The sequence below is a fragment of the Schistocerca cancellata genome, chromosome 12, assembly GCF_023864275.1.
Source record: "Schistocerca cancellata isolate TAMUIC-IGC-003103 chromosome 12, iqSchCanc2.1, whole genome shotgun sequence".
Taxonomy (NCBI): domain Eukaryota; kingdom Metazoa; phylum Arthropoda; class Insecta; order Orthoptera; family Acrididae; genus Schistocerca; species Schistocerca cancellata.
In genome coordinates this window covers 13,493,715-13,512,862 of record NC_064637.1, presented here as the reverse complement: position 1 = coordinate 13,512,862, position 19,148 = coordinate 13,493,715, and the positions used below count along the sequence as shown (strand labels likewise).

General features: G+C 42.4%; 1 protein-coding gene across 2 annotated transcripts in view; it reads left to right on the top strand.

The window, feature by feature from the left end:
- Nucleotides 1-19,148, top strand: part of LOC126109400 (splicing factor 3A subunit 1) — a 74,520-nt gene that overhangs the window by 25,109 nt on the left and 30,263 nt on the right. For both annotated transcript variants that reach the window (XM_049914429.1, XM_049914430.1), the window contains exons 7-11: nucleotides 5,870-6,100; nucleotides 7,484-7,679; nucleotides 12,662-12,844; nucleotides 13,778-13,902; nucleotides 16,705-17,206. In XM_049914429.1, the coding sequence (XP_049770386.1) occupies nucleotides 5,870-6,100; nucleotides 7,484-7,679; nucleotides 12,662-12,844; nucleotides 13,778-13,902; nucleotides 16,705-17,206 (1,237 nt within the window). The remainder of the gene's footprint in view (nucleotides 1-5,869; nucleotides 6,101-7,483; nucleotides 7,680-12,661; nucleotides 12,845-13,777; nucleotides 13,903-16,704; nucleotides 17,207-19,148) is intronic.

Here is a 19,148-nt window from a genome sequence, read left to right as displayed (position 1 = left end):
AACCTACATCCTTCTGAATCTGCTTAGTGTATTCATCTCTTGGTCTCCCTCTACGATTTTTACCCTCCACACTGCCCTCCAATGCTAAATTTGTGATCCCTTGATGCCTCAAAACATGTCCTACCAACCGATCCCTTCTTCTAGTCAAGTTGTGCCACAAACTTCTCTTCTCCCCAATCCTATTCAATACCTCCTCATTAGTTACGTGATCTACCCACCTTATCTTCAGCATTCTTCTGTAGCACCACATTTCGAAAGCTTCTATTCTCTTCTTGTCCAAACTAGTTATCGTCCATGTTTCACTTCCATACATGGCTACACTCCATACAAATACTTTCAGAAACGACTTCCTGACACTTAAATCTATACTCGATGTTAACAAATTCCTCTTCTTGAGAAACGCTTTCCTTGCCATTGCCAGTCTACATTTTATATCCTCTCTACTTCGACCATCATCGGTTATTTTACTCCCTAAATAGCAAAACTCCTTTACTACTTTAAGTGTCTCATTTCCTAATCTCATTATCAATAGTTAAAGGTGAAAAATGTTCCTGCCAAAAACATTATTCCTGTCAGTTCATTCTGAAGTGCACTGATGATTGCTTGGTTTCTTGTGGAAATTGGGTACATTTCATTTTAGTTTGTGTCCCCTCCAGTATGAACTATTTAACTTTTTCAGCGTACTTCATTGAAGAAGTAAGTGTGATGTCCACAGGTTGTTGTTGTTGTTGTTGTTGTTGTTGTTGTGGCAACAGTGTTCAGTCTGGAGACTGGTTTGGTGGAGCTCTCTGTGCCACTCTGTCCTGTGCGAGCCCCTTCACCCTCGAATAACTACTGCAACCTACTTCTTTTCGAACCTGTGTACGGTATTCATTTCTTGGTCTCTCTCTACAATTTTTATCCTCTACACTTTTCCAACTGACAATTCCTTCACGTCTCAGGATGTGTCCTATCAACCGATCCTTTCTTTCAGTCAAGTTGTGCCATAAATCTATTTTCTCCCCAGTTCGAACCAGTATCACCTAGTTAGTTACTCCACCTACCCATCGAATGTCAGGCATTTCTTCTGTAGTGACACATCTTAAATCGTACATTGTCTTCTCGTCTGAACTGCTTACTGTCAGCGATTCACTTCTGTACAGAACTATATACCGGACAAATACCTTCAGAAAAGACTTCCTATCACTTAATTTTATATTATATGTCAGCAACTCCAATTTTATATTATATGTCAGCAACTCCACTCCTTCAGAAATTTTTTTTGTGCTGTAGCCTGACTGCTTTCTATATTGTATCTACCTGTGCCATCATCAGTTATTTTTGTGCACAAATAGCAAAACAGGACTACTATTTCCAGTGTATCATTTCCTAATTTAATTGTCTCAGCATTGCCTGACTTTGACTACATTCCATTACCTTTGTTCTGCTTTTGTTGCTGCTCACCTTATAACCTTAAAGACACTATCAATTCCATTTAACTGTTCTGCCAATCCCTTTGCTGTCTCTGAAGAGTTACAGTGTCATTGGCAAACGTCAAAAGTTTTTGTTTCTCATTGCTAAACTTTAATTCCCTCTCGCAACTTTCTTTACTGCTCGGTCATACAGATTGAATAACGTTGGTCGTAGACAAAAACCCTGTCTCACTCACTTCTCAACTGCTGCTTCCCTTTCACATCCTGTGACTCTTATAATTGCAGTTTGCTTTCTTAGCAGGCTGTAGACATCTTTATGCACACTGTATTTTATCCCTGCTACCTTCAGAATTTTAGTAGACGTTGTCAATAGCTTTATCTGTGTCCCTAAACTCAGGTTTCCCTTTCTTTAACCTATCTTCTAAAGCAAGTCAAAGGGGTGGATATTCCCTCAAGTGTTATTAACTTTCTCTGGGAGCCAGACTGATCTTCCCTGTGGTTGAGATCTGTCAGTTTCCCCATTTTATTGTACATAATTCGTGTCTGCATTTTGCAAGCATACTAATGGAACCGGCAGTTAGTAGTAATATTGAGACCTGTCGGCACCTACCTTCTTTGTAATTGAAATTATTTCACTGTCCTTGAAGTCTGAGGGTATTTTGCCTGTCTTATATATCTTTCCCACCAGATGGCATAGTTTTTTATGACTCGATCTGCTGACGTGAGGAAACCACTGTGAATTCCACACATTCTCGTGCGTGACTCTTAACAGTGAATGTTTCGGCTTTCGTGGCCACTTGTTGAAAAACTGTCTATTGGCTTCTGTCTTGGGTTCTTCAGCTGACGTTCATCTGATGATTTTACTGATGTTTCGCCAGCACGAGTGGCTGGCGCTGTCAAAGCCTCACCCTCCATTGCCGGTGGTGAACTGGAGCCGAGCTCGTGGCCACAGTCTATATCTACCTGGTGCGCCAACGGCCGAGGGCTTCTCCGCAGTCATTTCCGGTGCGGTTCTACTCTTGCTACCTGTGACAGTTGTTTGCTGCAGTACGGGAAGCCAGGATCTGTTTACCTTAAGGCTTTCCTATTTCTTGTTGAAGCTGCTCACATGTTTGTGTGTTTCTACAGCTTCCCTGAACAAGTGGGTGTGATAGTGCTTCTCTACGGCCAGAACTTCCGTGTCGGCGAATTTTATTACGTGGTCAGTCTCACTCAGTGCGTACTCTGCCACGGCCGATTTCTCCACCTGCCCAAACCTGCAATGTCGCTTATGCTCTATGATCCTGGTGTTAATTGATTGTCCAGTCATTCCGACATAAACTTTTCCGCATGTGCATGGTATACGGTATATTCCCAACATTGCAAGTGGGTCCCTTTTCTCCTTTACAAAATAAGACACTCTTTTGATCTTCCTTGTCGGTTTGAAAATTGTCTTTACGCCATGTTTGCGTAATATACGGCCGATTCTGTCCGTCACTCTGGGAGTGTATGGCAGAAAGGCCGTACTCGACATTTCTTTTTCTGGTTCCTTACTTCGCCGAGTGTTTGGCTCTGTTACACTTCTAATGTAATTTGTGGAGTACCCATTGCTTCTTGGAACACTTTCCAGGTGTTGCATTTCACATTTGAGGTGCTGTGGCTCACATATTCTTCCTGCTTGAGTTACAAGCGTATTAATTGTGCCTCTTTTCTGGCTCGAGCAGTGGTTTGATAGTTTGTGCAAGTATCGGTCTGTGTGTGTCGCTTTTCGATACACGCTGTGTCCCATGTTTTCGCCATCCCTTCTGACCAGCACATCTAGAAATGGCAGTTTTTTGTCCTTTTCTACTTCCGTGGTAAATTTTATGGAGACATGGAGGCTGTTCAAGTGTCTTAGGAAGTCACCGAGCTGTTCTCCACCATGGCTCCACACAACGAAAGTACCATCGACGTATCTGTACCACACCTTAGGTTTGCAAGTCGCCAAGTCCAGTGTCTGTATTAATGTCGGGTATGGCCTTTCCGCCATACATTCCCATAGTGATGGGCAGAATCGGCCGTATATTATCCAAACACAAACACAGTGTAAAGATGATTTTCAAACCGACAAGGAAGATCAAAGAGTGTCTTCGATCGGCAAAGGTAAAAAGGGACCCACTTGCAATGTCAGGAATATACCGTATACCATGCACATGCAGAAAAGCTTATGTCGGAATGACTGGATGATCAATCAACACCAGGATCAAAGAACATACGCGACATTGCGGGTTGGGACAGGTGGAGAAATCGGCCGTGGCAAAGTACGCACTGAGTGAGACTGACCACGTAATAAAATTCGCCGACACGGAAGTTCTGACTGTAGAGAAGCACTATCGCATCCGTTTGTTCAGAGAAGCTGTAGAAATACAAAAACATGCGAACAGCTTCAACAAGAAATAGGAAAACCTTAAGGTAAATGGATCCTGGCTTCCCGTACTGCAGCGAACGACCGTCACGGGTAGCAAGAATAGGGCTGCACCGGAATTTACTGCAGAGAAGCCCTCAGATGTTGGCACACCAGGTACATATAGTCTGCGGACGCGAGCTCGGCTCCAGTTCACCACCGGCAATGGAGGGTGAAGCACTGACAATGCCAACCACTCATGCTGGTGAAACATCAGTAAAATCATCAGATGAACGTCGGCCGAAGAACCCGAGACAGAAGCCAATAGGCAATTTGTCTTAAAAGTGAGTTCGTTCTGAAACCTGTTAAGATGTAGATAAGTAAACTATTGGTGCAGACAATCACAGCTGCTGTTTTGTAGTCAAAGACTTGGAGAAAAGTATGTGTCCCATTTTTATTCTTTTCAAAAATCAGTGAGCACCTAGTGTCAGTTTTAGAAGCATACCTTTTGAAGCCATTTATTGCAGTTTCCTCAGTATTGATCATAGTGGAAAGTCAGAAGCTGAGAGAAATTACTTAGTAAGACAAACAGTAGTGTCACAAGACCAGAAGGAAACAGATACCACCATTTATGTGAACAATTCATTATCTGTGAGAACACTTTTGCAGATATGAAACTGAAAGATGTACTCTTCTAGCATTGGACACTGCTGCTACAGTACATGTCTAATATTATGAGAAAGATGTACATTAAATAAATTCAAAAGGAAATCGTTACTGGAGTACAATTTTGCCCTCACTCGTGTACAAGCTCCAGATTCGAGACACTCTTTGTTGTCAAGGGATGAAATTAAGGTTCTGGGTTTTCTAATTCATAGGATGTAGGCTCTTTCCTTACTTTCTTTCTTTCATTCATCCTGTTTTGCTATTTTAAGTCACGTTATATCACGGTTTACTCCATTTTTGTTTTTTGTTAGAACACTTCACAAAGATAGTTATTTTTGTACTAAAGAGAACTCTTATGTATGTACAACTTTTTTTATTACAACCACAGTCTACACGTACAAATACGGGACACAATAACCACACATACTGCACACATTGCCAGCTACCGACCGAGACAACTCGCACTCGGTGTACAAGCTACGCAGCAAATATTGCCTCGACAGTGACTGTAAATCGACTGACCACTTCGGTGCATAATTTGTTCAACATATTAGAACGTGAGTAACAATTCAAATTGCTATTCGAATTGATGTCTGTCACACACAGTTACCTTCACGGTATCTGCCCGGGAACTGGTAGAGACGGACCTCCGTTCCTGTTTAGCTCGAAACTGGTTTTCGTCAAAAAGACGAATTTTTCTCAGGTCCCGGTATTTGCTTACTCCATCTTACTTAGCTGCGAGTGGTACTCTGTTCCTCATATATGTGCCGGGACAGTCTGTGCCGACAGATCGGGTCACTCCATTTGTGGTACGGTCGCGGGTGTGTCCAGAACTGGTAGTTCCTTTCTGTCGGGACTCTCAGTCGACCGGTCTTACTGTGTAGCTTGCGTATAACTAGCGGACACGTCCACGCTGCTTCCCCACTACGACTCGTCTTTTGAAGTGGAGGGTCGTGTGGCTAGCTGGCATTGGTTCTGCACTGGCGGCAGCAGCCAGTGTGCTCGCTTAAGGCGTGACTAATATTTTGTATCACACGCACGCGCGCGCGCACACACACACACACACACACACACACACACACACACACACACACAATCGAAAAATTCTTAGACATTTCCCTACATCCTAGATCGTAACTCACTCACAGTTGATTTGAAGTGGTGCATGTCCCTTTCTTCCTTGCCATTAGTCTGGGTTTCGGATTTAAGAACCCAAAGTTAGAATGTGGAAGTTGCATTGTGACACTTTCTTTTATAAGCAATAGTGCTGTAAATATGTTCATGTAAAATTTAGCTTGTTCTGTGCATTTTTTTGCAGCCCGGGTTTATTTCCCTCGAAGTATTTGTCGATTTCTAACTGTACAAACTGTGTACAGATTCTAAAAGAAAAGGAAAAAAAATACGCATGACTCGCTTTCCTCTGTTTCAGGAACGTATCGAGGAAGGTGAAGATATGGAGATGCAGATCGAAAGTGAGGGAGAAGGTGAAGGAGAGGACGGCAAGCGAGACGATGATGACGACGACGACGACGATGACGAGCGGGAGTCCGAAGAGGAGGAGCAGACGGAGCGCGAGCGTGACCGTGAGCGAGGTCGCGAGCGCGAGCGGCAGCGCGAGGACGACGACTCGGAAGCGAAGGAGGCCAAGGATGACACCCAGGTGCTGTGTGCGGTAGTACAGGGTGTTCAAAAATTCTCTCCGTAGTGCTGTATGATTGTTAGCTGCGCACACCGTATGATTGTTCTCCTGCCTGGGTTACTTCCCTTCAAGTGGGCTCTCCCAACATTCCGCTGTTTCATTTAAGTGTAAGCAGTATCGTTGGTGTGTGTCGTTATGTGTTGACGTGAACATTTAAGTCAAGTTCCTTTGTTCATTTGTTTCGTTTTTGTCACTGTTAAAATGCTAACCGTTGAAGAATGTGTGTTTTTAGTCGAACAAGTGTTCAAAGCTGGCAGTAAATACACAATTTCATGTCATCAAACATTTAATTCAGTTTTTCCCGGAGACAACACTACCACATCTCGATACTGCACGAGATTTGATTAACAAATTTCAAAGTATGAGTTCAGTGACAGATGCACCGAGAAGTGGTCATCCTAGTATTTTATCTGAGGATAAACTACTACGTGTTTCTGATAAAATTTCTAAGAGTCCGAACAAGTCAGTAAGAAAACTCGCGCATACAGCACGCATTTCAGTGTCACTGCTTGCTGATGTTTTTTGTGATCGCATAATTTCACAGGGACTTTGTTCTCCACGATCGCCTGACCTAACGCCACCTGACTTTTTCTTCTGGGGTGCACCGTCCAAAATCCATCGATAAATTGAAAACTGCATTATTAACTTTCGCTGCTTCTGTTACAGAAGAAATGTTACAGCTTGTGTTTGTAAACAGGATTAGATAAATTGAATTGTGTACTCAACAACAGGGGGGACTTTTTCAACATTTAATGTGAAAATTTGTAAGTAAAAATGAATATTCAATAAATTAATATTTTGTATTTCACCGAGTTTCATTTCGGTACGTTCTCTGTGGCATATGGCACGTGTGGCTAACAATCGTACGGCACTGCCGAGAGACTTTTGGAACACCCCATATATGAAATAATTGTACGTGCTTCATTTTTCAGATTTTTCATAAAATGTGCATATTTGTGGTCCGTGTCAGACTGTACTGGTAAGCAGCATTATCGTGTTAAATTTCCTTTAAGTATTTATACTAGTTACTTTTACATCCTACGGACCCGTGGCATTTCAGCTTCAGATTTTGATAACTGCTCGTGTTCCGATGCAGAAATGTTCCGCGGTAGCGGAACTGTCGTTAATGTCGATAACGATTCGTGGTCGTACCACGCGTTTTGTCCTCCTTGTCGGGAGTCGTGACAGTGTGGCTCTGGTCGTGTCTGCTCCAGTTGTGTTAAATGCAGATTTGAATTACGGTGTAAATTGTCGAGCAGTGTTTCTGGAGATTAAATTTGAGAAATAGTATTACGGGTCATTCGGAAGGTCGCATTCGATAACATTTGGCGTCTGGAATTGCAGGTGCGAGACATGGAGGAGGACTCGAGCGACGAGGAGGAGAGTGCGACTCCGGCGCCGCAGAAGAAGCCTCCGCCGCCGCCGCCGCCCCCTTCGGTGCCGCCTCCCGCTCCCGGCAAGGAGCCTGTGCAGCAGCCACCCCCGCTGCCACCCATTCCGGACAAGGTCATCGTCAAGAAGGGCTACGATCCCAAGCAAGGTAGTGTTTTGCCGTGTTTGCTGTGGCTGTCGGGTCCTCTGTCTCTGTCAGAAGACTCGGAGTTTGTTTACGGCTTTGTGCTGTTCTGCGATACGATCCTTTACCGATATTGACAATATTTAAAGGTTTTTGTTACAAATTCTCGCTTCAGTTATTTTAGGTGATACAGTTGCCACGAGTTTTAACGAGGTGTTTTATGTGGAACTTGTCTTATGTGATGTATTTTCTGTAAAATATTTCCGTATTGCTTCACCTAAATGAACGAAAAGAAAATCAAATGTAATTCCGTATTTGGTGCTCATCCTGTTTTGAGTGCCAGTGTCCCTTCATTTATAGCTAATGTCCAGCTCAGGTTTCCCTTTTTCCTAAATGCTCGCGTGTGAGTGGGACGAAGGAAACACTATTTTGAAATACGTGTATCTCAGTTAATTTGCGAGAAATAACGCCCGTTAGTGTGAAAGAAAATTTTACATGAAAAATGGGAACTGTTTTAAGGTCTTCAGATGAGACTTCCCCAATTGTTAAGGTCAAACAGTGGAAACTTCCTGTCGGAAGTAACGATATAAGGAAAAGATAGATTGCTACGCACCATAAAGATGACACATTGAGTTGCAGACAGCCATAATGAAAAGACTGTTACACATTTAGCCTTCAGCCAAAGCCTACTTCAAAACACACACACACACACACACACACACACACGTCATGCATACGTGACAGCCATCTCCAGCAGTCTTTTTCTTTGTGCCTACCTGCAGCTCGACATGTCACATTTACGCATTAGATTAAAGTCTGTCGTTCACCTGAACTGTCATTGAAATGTAGGTATTGTTCCTTACATGACAGTGCACTGTTGTAATTCTCACTTTCATTACATTGTTTTCGGTGTATTACTGCACAGTGTGTTCGCATCAGGTGTTCACGAAATCGAAGGAAGGTGCTACTTTCGAGTATAAAGTAATTCTTTACGCTGAAAAATTTAACGGGAGGCAGGATGGAGGCTCATTGTAGCTGAGAATAACATTTGACTGTGGAAGAAACAGAAATTGGCATTAGTCGCATTTACTGCTACGAGAAAAAAATTCACCGGCCCTCGTAAAGGAAGACGTAGTGATCTCGAAGTAAAAGTTTTGGAGTTTGTCTGTGAGAGGATGAAGAATGGGCAGCCTGTGTCTAGTGACACCATAAGAAACGAAGCAAAATTAGTGGCTGCAGTTTTCGATGCAGCGAGGCAACAGTTTGAGAGTTAACGGTGGATAGGGGGATCGCTTTATGAAATGGGTGGGCTTATCCCTGACCCCTCTGAGGACACTAGTAATGATGACATTAGTGAATAATGTTGTGTAAGGCCTGTAATGTACAGTGCTTTTGTTCACACGTATAATCGAGCTGGGCATTATTTTTTAAAAAAGACTGTGTCATTAACAGTGTTGTTGTTATGGTAGTTCATATGTACATCCATTGTACTGTAAAATAAATTTAGTCTACCGGTGATGAACCGACAAACTCTACTTTTATGATTTTAATTTTTAAAATTGAGGTGCACATTACATTTGACAGTTCGAGAATGAAACTCGGACTGTACATAGTATCTTCCCCTCGAAAGGAGAAATTGAAGACTGAGGGCATTTAGAACTTCTGATTTTGCTTCACTGTTGTCAGTTTCAATTCCTGTGATGTCTGTGTGTGGCCAGATACTAACTTTGGTGTTGCTGCTGGCTTTTCTTCTTCTTCTTCTTCTTCTTCTTCTTCTTCTACTTCATGCGTTACACCCTCTGTAGGACCACTGGTAGCCCATTCGTGGACTGCATTTTCCTCTTCTTCTCCCAGAACCTCTTCATTCTCTCGCTGCTTCTCTCCTGATCTTTTTCAGAGATCTTCAGTGTCCTTTTCTCTTGTCGCTTCCACTGGTGCCACTATAATCTTTTCCCTTATTCTTCACTGTCGTCCATCTCCGGCATATTGGTCGGTGTATATGTGTTCCTCCGATTTTCTTTTCCTTTCCTTCGACCTCAATCCCCAATTCTGACCTGTCCGTCCGAAGTTTGACAACTCACTCAGTTCCCGTCTTTCCCCTTGTCCTCCCCGTCGTTTCACACACACTCTTCGTCATTCTGTTCCGATTATGTGCCCGGCAAACCTTGCTGTTTTTATTCTAATTTTTCCCGGATATTGTTTTTGTGTTCCGGTACAGTTCTTCCGAATGTTCTAGATTTTACGTATGACCAGAATGTGTTTGGGATTTTTGAGAGCTTTTTCAGTAATATTCTACTTCACGCATCGTAGGCTCTGTGTGTTGCCCTCTCGTGCTGTGGGCTGTTCCCTGCCCGAACCCCACTTTCACTCGCCCCTACGCCATCGGCGCCATCTACACTGGCGGTGAACAGTCCCCGGCATAATATTCTGTGTCGTACAGAATCGCTGGCTTTCGAAATGTACACGGTGATTACCTCGTACGGACGAAGTGCTGTATGGCGCGAACTGCGTACGGTACAGATTCGTCTGACATCTGCAGAGCTGCCATTTGCTGCCACGCAGGTTTGACATGTGTCGACGTGCTGCAGAGTCGTGGCCTCTGTACCGATTGGCGTCGAGGCAGCGTACTGCTCCGTGTCGTACGACGTCGGAGAGTCGCCTGGAGGAAGGCAGTCGGTGCTTCACTGTGTCGAACTGTATTAAATGCTCCTCTGCAAACGTGCAGCTCTGTACAATCTGTGGCAGCAGGGCTGCCAAAATAGTGAGGCATGGGACTCGGAAGTTGTTCCTCCTTTTCCACTGTACTATCTGTTCAAGAAATAAGCAATTAACAGAATCTTCTGTCAGTTCTTGGTAGAACAACATTATAATAATAAATGAAAAGCACCACTTTGCTTTTGTTCTACAATATTACTTTTATTGCTAACCGGTTTTCGGCTTACAAGGCCATCTTCAGACATTTAATGTCTTAATGTCTGAAGATGGCCTTGTAAGCCGAAAACCGGTTAGCAATAAAAGTAATATTGTAGAACAAAAGCAAACTGGTGCTTTTCATTTATAATTAAAATAAGCAATTCCTCTGGCCATCCTGTATTGTCTACCAAACCTTATTATCCATTAGTAAGAGAACTGATAAAATTGTCAGTCAAAGTTAATGTATATTGAGAATTGTAATAAGAAGTGTAAAGGGCTGACAAAAAAGTAACACAGGTCGTGTAACGCATTTTATTCATCTGATGATTTACAGAATTTCGGAAATCTGATGTACAGGAGATCGGTCAGGGTTACAATTTACTTGTTTAAAATTTGTCAGACACACAATATTACTTTTTGGAGAATTTATATGGGCTTCTAACTAACTCTATTTCAGGATTTGCATCCACTATAACTAGCATAAGTTTTTATTTCATTTTAAGGATCCGTCTCAAACTATCACTTTGTCCTTCATCAAATCTTCCACTGAGTGGTAGCATCTTTCCATTAGAAAATCGCATAACTTGCTTTTCAAAATATTTAGCTTCATATTCATTATGTCAAACCCTTTTATTTTGTTGTGAATTTTCACAGCTATATATTGAAAAGTCTGAGTGTACAATTTTAAGTGATGTGAGGTAAGTGCAAAGTTTTTTTTGTCTTGCCATCATATGAGTGTTCAAAATGTGTTTTTTAAATCAGCTCTGTTGCGCAGGAGAACAATCGCCTCAAAGAAGTATAATGAGGGGATAGTCTGGAGTTGCCCAAACAATCGTGCCATATCTAATGATGGCTTCAAAATAGCTATAGTATGCTGCTTTCCTGTTGTCCATTTGAGTATCACTGCATAAAATTTCCATTGCAAGTGCAAGGCTGTTTAATTTATTTGCTAGATACTCTGTGTGTGTTCTAGTTCAAATTTCTATCTAAGTTTATTCCTAGGAATTTGAGTTAAGTTCTTCCATATTCTGCTTATTCTAAGTAATACAAATTTCTGCAGTTTGCGACGGTTTGGTTTTAAAACTCGTCTTACAGGGTTTTGAAATGAAATGTTCATCATCCTGGTCAGCCCCCCCCCCCCCCCCCCCCCCTCCGCCTCTCTCTCTCTCTCTCTCTCTCTCTCTCTCTCTCTCTCTCTCTCTCTGTACACATCAGGTCAGACACATCCCCTCCCTACCTCCCCCCCCCCAACACACTCCCCCTCCTCCTCCCGCCCCCCTCTCCTCCATTTAGACTGAAGTTGTTACCAAGTTGCTTAATATATTCATGACACTCTGCAGTTTATTGTCAGCATTTTCATTTTCAATTAGGGCACATGTACCCCCTACAAATGAGGTTAGGAAGAGTATTTCTATCAAAAGGAAAGTCATTTATATAGTATAGGAACAAAATTGGCCCAATGATTGAACCTCGAGGAACACCTTGTGACACAGTTTTCTGCTGTAACAAGTGATCTGCTACATTTGATGTGATTATTATCCTTTGTTTCCTCTCCATGAGATATGATTTGAACCATTTCAAAGCAATATCCCTTATTCCATACCTGTTGAGCTTGAAAAGCAGCAGAGCATGGTTTACAGTCTAATGCTTTTGCAAACTGCAGAATATCCCTGCAACTTGATTTTCCTATCTAATGGTGAAGTAATTTTTTCGATAAACTCATTTGTGGTTTCTTATTGCAAGTGGAGCATCATTTATGTCCAAGCTTCTTTCCTATAATTATTACCATTTTTGTCACAAAACTTGAATTCCTTCAATTTATTTACTTCAGAGTGTGTTATACAATTGATATATTCTAGAAGTTACTCAGAAGTTTCGTGTGTCCCATCTCTCATTACCGAGACCGGTGACCGGTTTGTATATTGCCACCGAATGTGTAATGGAGTGTATTAGGTAATTAGGTATCAGAAAAATGGCATTCCTCCCATCTGTGCAACTCCGTCTCCATTATTTTTTGTATTACGAGAACAGCTTCACGTTATCGATACCTGGGAGTGCAGTATTTAGTAATGTATGTACGTTTTCTGTTTCAGCTGTGAAGGCCACGCGCCCGCCTGCTCCGGACGAAGTCCTTATCTCTCCCATCACCGGTGAGAAGATCCCGGCCAGCAAGGTGCAGGAGCACATGCGCATCGGGCTCCTGGACCCCCGCTGGGTGGAGCAGCGTGACCGCCAGATACAGGACAAGCTCAACCAGGAGACTGTCTACGCACCAGGTGTGTGTGTGTGTGTGTGTGTGTGTGTGTGTGTGTGTGTGTGTGTGTGTGTGTGTTTTCCTCCCCACCCCACCCAACCCATCTCCCTCCCCTACCACTCCGATTCCCAGTCTGTATTACTGACACTCGCCTGGTTCAAACTCCTTGTTGCCTGTCTAGTGACTGCCGGGGGTAACAGAATTTTAATTTTCAGTATTTCATATAATTATTGACCACATTAAAAAAATTAAAATGCTGTCAGAATTTCCTTTCTTATTGGCATAATCTTATGTTAAAAGTTTAGCTCTGTAAGACCAATATTACCATTAGACTCTGTCTATTTATCTCGCAGCACCATAAGTCTACACACCATGTCTGTTATTTGGGATGCACAGTGAACTTTACCCATAATTTGTAACTCTGATGATACTTTTTCTCACTGGTACACACTGACAGAAGGATGAAAGGAAAAAACTTTTATCTTGTACTGCATTTTCGTTGTTCGTAGAATCGAACTGTGACATTTTAATAGATTACTTCTTTAGTATTAACTCCATTCGCAACAGATTTTACAGACAATATCCACATATTCCTCTAAGTGTGTCTGCAAAATCGTACCATTGCTGTACACCCAGTTGGCGAGGTAACGTGTAAACATCGAGAGGCGTGAAAAACTAGATTTTGCTTAAAATGGAGTGCATATTACCTAACTACATTCATTTGGTGATTAGTAACGAGAGCACTTAATGATTTCTGACAAACTTTAAACTTATTTTCAAATCTTTCCTAAACTTTATCTCATACGTGTTCTCGACATCAAATATTTAACCTGTTAACTCATCTGTAAATGAGTCAATTGTGAAGCTGTTTTATAAGCAAGAGTTCAGTTCTTTAAAGAATTGTGGTTTCCCATTTTTTCTCCAACGTTATTTAAAACACTCTGCTGTCCGACAGGTTCTGCAATTGAGGCGAGCTTGAAGCAGCTAGCCGAGCGACGAACTGATATATTTGGTGTGGGTGATGAAGAAACTGCCATAGGAAAGAAGATTGGTGAAGAAGACAAGAAGAAGGAAGAAAAGGTATGTACTTTATCAGTGGTGAAAAGCCGAGGTTGGTTGTTTTGTTTTTATCTGGTGATCATCTTTTAGTTTCCAATTCAAAAACAACCTCCAAACAAGTTGAATGTGCTGCAACATTCAAATTAATTCCTCTTGAAACTTGTCATTTCATTCAGTGAACATTATGGTTTCAGTTTTCATTTAGTCTTCAGAAAAATATTTATTTAACGAGAATGGTCGTGTAAAAGAGAGCTCTCTTATATCTACATCTGCGTACTGTGCAGTCCAATGTGAAGTGCACTGCAGAGGGCCTACATGCTCATGTTTGTTCACGTTTCAATTGCATACAGATTGCAGGAAGAATGACTCAGTAAATGCTTCTGAGTAGCAATTAATCTAATTTTTTCTACCCAGTTCTGACGGAAGCAGTACAATTGGTCAAAAGTTGAAAGCTCCGTTCTGTTTTTGTTTACAATATTATTTACACCTGGAGTGGTGTGTTTCGTTTTAGGTCCTTCATAATCTCACCACCTCCTCGGTTTGAGGCGATTGTTTGTGTACTGCTGTCATTTCAGAATACCTCAGTCTCTCCGTCTCTGCAACTCTTCCCAGGTCACGAGGACACACGAATAAGTAATAATTTATCATCAAACAGTAACTTCATCATTTGTGTCAAGAATGACTGTATTTCCTCACTAGATTAATGTACAGATTTTGGATTCAAGTTCTTTAACCAACATTAACTCGCATTTTGTTTGTTCAAAGTGGTCTGTGTCTGTAAACGTATTACACTACAGAGAAATCAGATTTGAGGAAGGGAACAGAAGTTACTAGGCAGATGTAAACCGACAAATAAATGCAGACCAAATGTAACAAAAGACCAGCATTCAGAATTCTTTGTCCATCCAAAAACTGAGTAAATAATTGACGGAAATAGACGGGTCGAGTATCGAAAGAAGTATGTGACAGAGGATCGTGTGTCGAGGGAAATAGGATGCGGTTGACAAGTGTGAGAGGGAGTTATACCCTGAAACCTGAGAGGCTAAGGTGGACACAGAGAGCAGTTCACAAGTTTAAGGAATGAGAGGGGAGAACACTCGAGCTACAATAAAAAATTGGGCAGAAATGAGCTGTGATGAAAGCAGCTCAGATATTTGAGAGCACAAGGTAAGGAAAGGAAGATAAAATACAGCGTGGTTATAATTAAACTTTTGTTACTCGAGCCAGTGTAGACGCAAATTGTTTGTCTTACGGGTACACAACTGTATATGAATGATGTTCAGACTGTGCAACGCAAGTCTGTATTGTTATAAGTGTTAGTGTAACTATGTGAGCATAGGGTTGAATCACGAGCATCAGTGTGCGTCACAGTTGCAGCCAGTCGACGCGGGTCTCGACATGGTGCTGCTATTCGTGAGTATTGACACATCCTCTTTCTGCAAGAACACAATTCGGAAGTTCGAATTGACTGGCAGTTTGAGAGTTGCTCCTGGGAGAGGTTGACTGCCAATTGTACCACGAATTGTTGAGGAAGTTACGGTTGCCACGACTGAGAAAACCGGATGCTATATATGCGATCTGTGACCAGTGCACGAGCTGTGCCGTGACTGCTGAATACTCACTCTGTGGCTGACTGTTCAAAATGTGCTGCAAACAATAGTGAAATGGTATCTGTACAAACTTCTTGGCTGTCGTGGATGCAGATGGTAATTAAGTACTTTAACACGATTAACAAATGTTACCTACTTCTGTGGACATCGAAATATGTTTCTTTCGATGGCTTATTCATTATTTCTCTTCCGCACGCCCTTACAGACGTTCGCACAAAGTTACATTATCGTAAGAAGACTCGTTTGCCGCGGGTCCCTCTCGAGCAGTGATAGCTTAATAATAACCACTGTGCATATAGGAGTATACCGTCGAAAATAATACACAACTGTATGCACAAATCTATTTTCCTAGACTTACAGGAATATGGGCTCGAAAATACCTACTGCTCTTTTTGTATATTGTATATCGTTAATTTGGCTGTTACATACAGTAATGAAGCGTCAGTAATTTTTTGGGGTAGTATATATTCTCGGCTTCAGAACTAAAATGCCGGCAGCGGGGTGTGAGCACTCGTACGCTGCCCCCACCCCCCCACCCCCCTCCCGTGGAGTCTCACAAATAAAATGCGTAGGTGACACTGTAGAATAATGGTGTCTCAGATGTTACCAAAATTAATTTTATAATTTTTTAACAACTTTCTCACTGGAAGTTTCTACAACGTCCAACAGAATGCAGGTTCATCAGTGGCAACATTTTCCCTTACACAGGCAGAACAGTTTCACACCCCTTAAGGTATTTTATTTTTTATCTCAGCATAGTTTTGTGTTTTCACGGTAGAGTATGTATCACGTGCATCTATTAATCGTCAGTGTGTTCACAATTTTGTTCAGTCCAAATATGTCAGTGGTTCTGTTTTTTCGATGAGCTGAAGTAAAAAGTTATTTATCTTCAAAATTTCTTGTAAAATTAGTTTTTCTTTGTCATAGTAGCAGCAAGAATTTTCTTTTGGAAGCTACTCCGTCATGTTCGAAACTATAAATAGAGGTATCTAATATATTTTTTATAAATTTTGCCGACATTTGAAATTACCACTAACCGTGAGACGACACCGGACTGTGAAGCGAGACACCCGGAGGATCAGAGATGCGAGCATTCGGAGACGTGCCCCGTGCGGTCCGAGAGTCGGGCACACCGCACCGACCGCAATCTGTCGCCGAATTTCTAGCGGCGTAAACGTACCGGCTAATCCGACGTCGACCGTTTCTCCGACAGGTCACCTGGGACGGTCACACGTCCAGCGTGGAGGCCGCGACGAGAGCCGCTCGAGCTAATATCACGCTGGAGGAGCAGATCCACCAGATTCACAAAGTGAAGGGCCTGCTGCCGGACGAGGAGAAGGAGAAGATAGGACCGAAGCCTGTGGCGGCCGGCCGCAGCGGCGGCACACAGCAGCAGGTGCAGCAGCAACAGCAGCAACAACAGCAACAGCAGCAACAGCCGCCTGCTCCCCCGGGTCCGCCTCCGGGGATGCGCTCCGGTCCGCAGAATCCCCCCATCCCCGGTGTGCCGATGGGCAAACAACCTCCGGTCACGACGTCTGCACCTCCGCCGCCGAAGCCGCCGCCTCCGGTTCCCCCCGTGCAGCCTCCCCCTCCGCCTCCGAGGCCGGCTGTGCCGCCAGTCCCGCCGATGGCACCGGTCCCGCCGCCGCCCGGACTGCTGGCGCCGCAGCCGGGCATGATGATGGTGCCTATGAGCCGGCCGCCGATCATGGGTGAGTAGTGGCCTGTGGCAATTTAGACTACCGTATTTACTCGAATCTGAGCCGCACTTTTTTACCGGTTTTTGTAATCCAAAATACCGCCTGCGGCTCAGAATCGAGTGCAAAGTAAATGGAAGTTCTGAAAAATGTTGGTAGATGCCGCAACAACTAACTTCTGCTGTCGAATATATGTAGCGCTACACAGGTGTGCTTTGCGGGCACAAAGATAAATACTGACGCCAAAACCTCTGAGTCAGTAAATAAAAAGGTGGAAGACAAGCTTTTTTCTCTGACCCGAGTTTCGACCACTGCATTTTCGTACATTATCCGACGAAGTAAATACAAATTCCGTATTGTTAGTCTTCGAATGTAGCAGCATTTCGGTGTACTACGAAAATCCGACTGGCAAGACTGTTTGGGATGTTTGTCAATATGGCCAACTCTACGATCTGAATTTTTTCCTACCTGTGAGAAGATATGGATGCTAATAGGAACATTTATGAATTGTGAATCACATGCAGTATTCTCTTCACTATAAGAATAATACTAATATAAACATTTTGCCATGTATTGTTTCGTGTTTGCTGCTATCTCATTTAAATCCTGTCTGCCTAATAAACTACGAAACTAGAGTGAGACAATAGCAAACGCGGAAGAATATACGTGTCGTGTCGTGTTTATATTCGTATTATTCTTATACCTAATAGTGATACAATCAGAAATGAACACAGCAATCGACTAGATTTTTAAATCTAAGATGGCTCTAATTTCTGTGAAGAATGTAATGTACAAAAGAGGTGTCTGCAAAGATTTTCAAACGGAGAAAAATTTTAGCTAAACTCTCGTTCAGAACATCTGTCATACACAGTCTATTATTTGGTTCTTGTTTATCGTGATCAAAGAAAGCAGGAGTGTAAGTAACAACAAATAGCCATCTCTTGCCATTGTTTCGCTAATGAAAGAATTCCTCTTGCGGTAGCATGCACAGTCAAGCCATGCCGCGAGCGGCAACAAGCCATAAACACTCATTATCAGAATGCGACAAACAATGCACGACACAGTACAGTAATGAGTTTTCAGCTTAGAGTGATGTAAACACCTATAACAAAGAGAACGGCACTTATCAGATCAAAGAAAAATAAGCAACCGATTCAAACCAGACGAAGCACTTGAAAAAGAAAGGGTATCCGTATAAATACGAACGGAGTGCCTGACGCATAGCAATGGCTACCTGGTAAAGCTTAACTGCTAAGCTTACGACTCGAACCAAACTACTGTAGCTGTATTGTCATTCATTCGACCTACATTGTATCTCTTATTACAGTAGACCAACTTTGTGTCTCATATTACAGTAGACCAACTTTGTGTCTCATATTACAGTAGACCAACTTTGTGTCTCATATTACAGTAGACCAACTTTGTTTCGATTTGGAGGTGCGGCCTAAAACTTCTCTCCCCCCTTGAATTTAGAGTCTCAAATTTCAGGTGTGGCTTAGATTCGGGAAAATTTTTTTTTCCTTGATTTCGAGTTTCATTTTTTAGGTGTGGCTTAGATTCGAGTGCTGCTTAGATTCGAGTAAATACAGTATTCCTATGTTGTTATTATTATTATTATTGAATATTTGAACGATGAGCAACTGTACTGTCATTCCACAGCTACTGTCAGATGCCAAGCAGTTATGTGATGATAAAAAAATGTTGTTATTGTCTGAGATGTACTTTTGACCAAAAGCTTTCAGGAAAGGTGCAGAACGTATGCAGTACTTTGTTAGGCAGTACATCTTGGGGATTCATTTGTAAAAGCGCTCGATGTCATCGTCGTAGTTTCTTTTGAAATGAGTCAGCTGTGAGAATAATATGTTATTTTGAAAAGGTGGTAGTTAACAGCTGTAATGAGTTGTTGAGAAATTATCATGAAGGTACACATTATTGTATGTGAATATTTCCTTCTTTA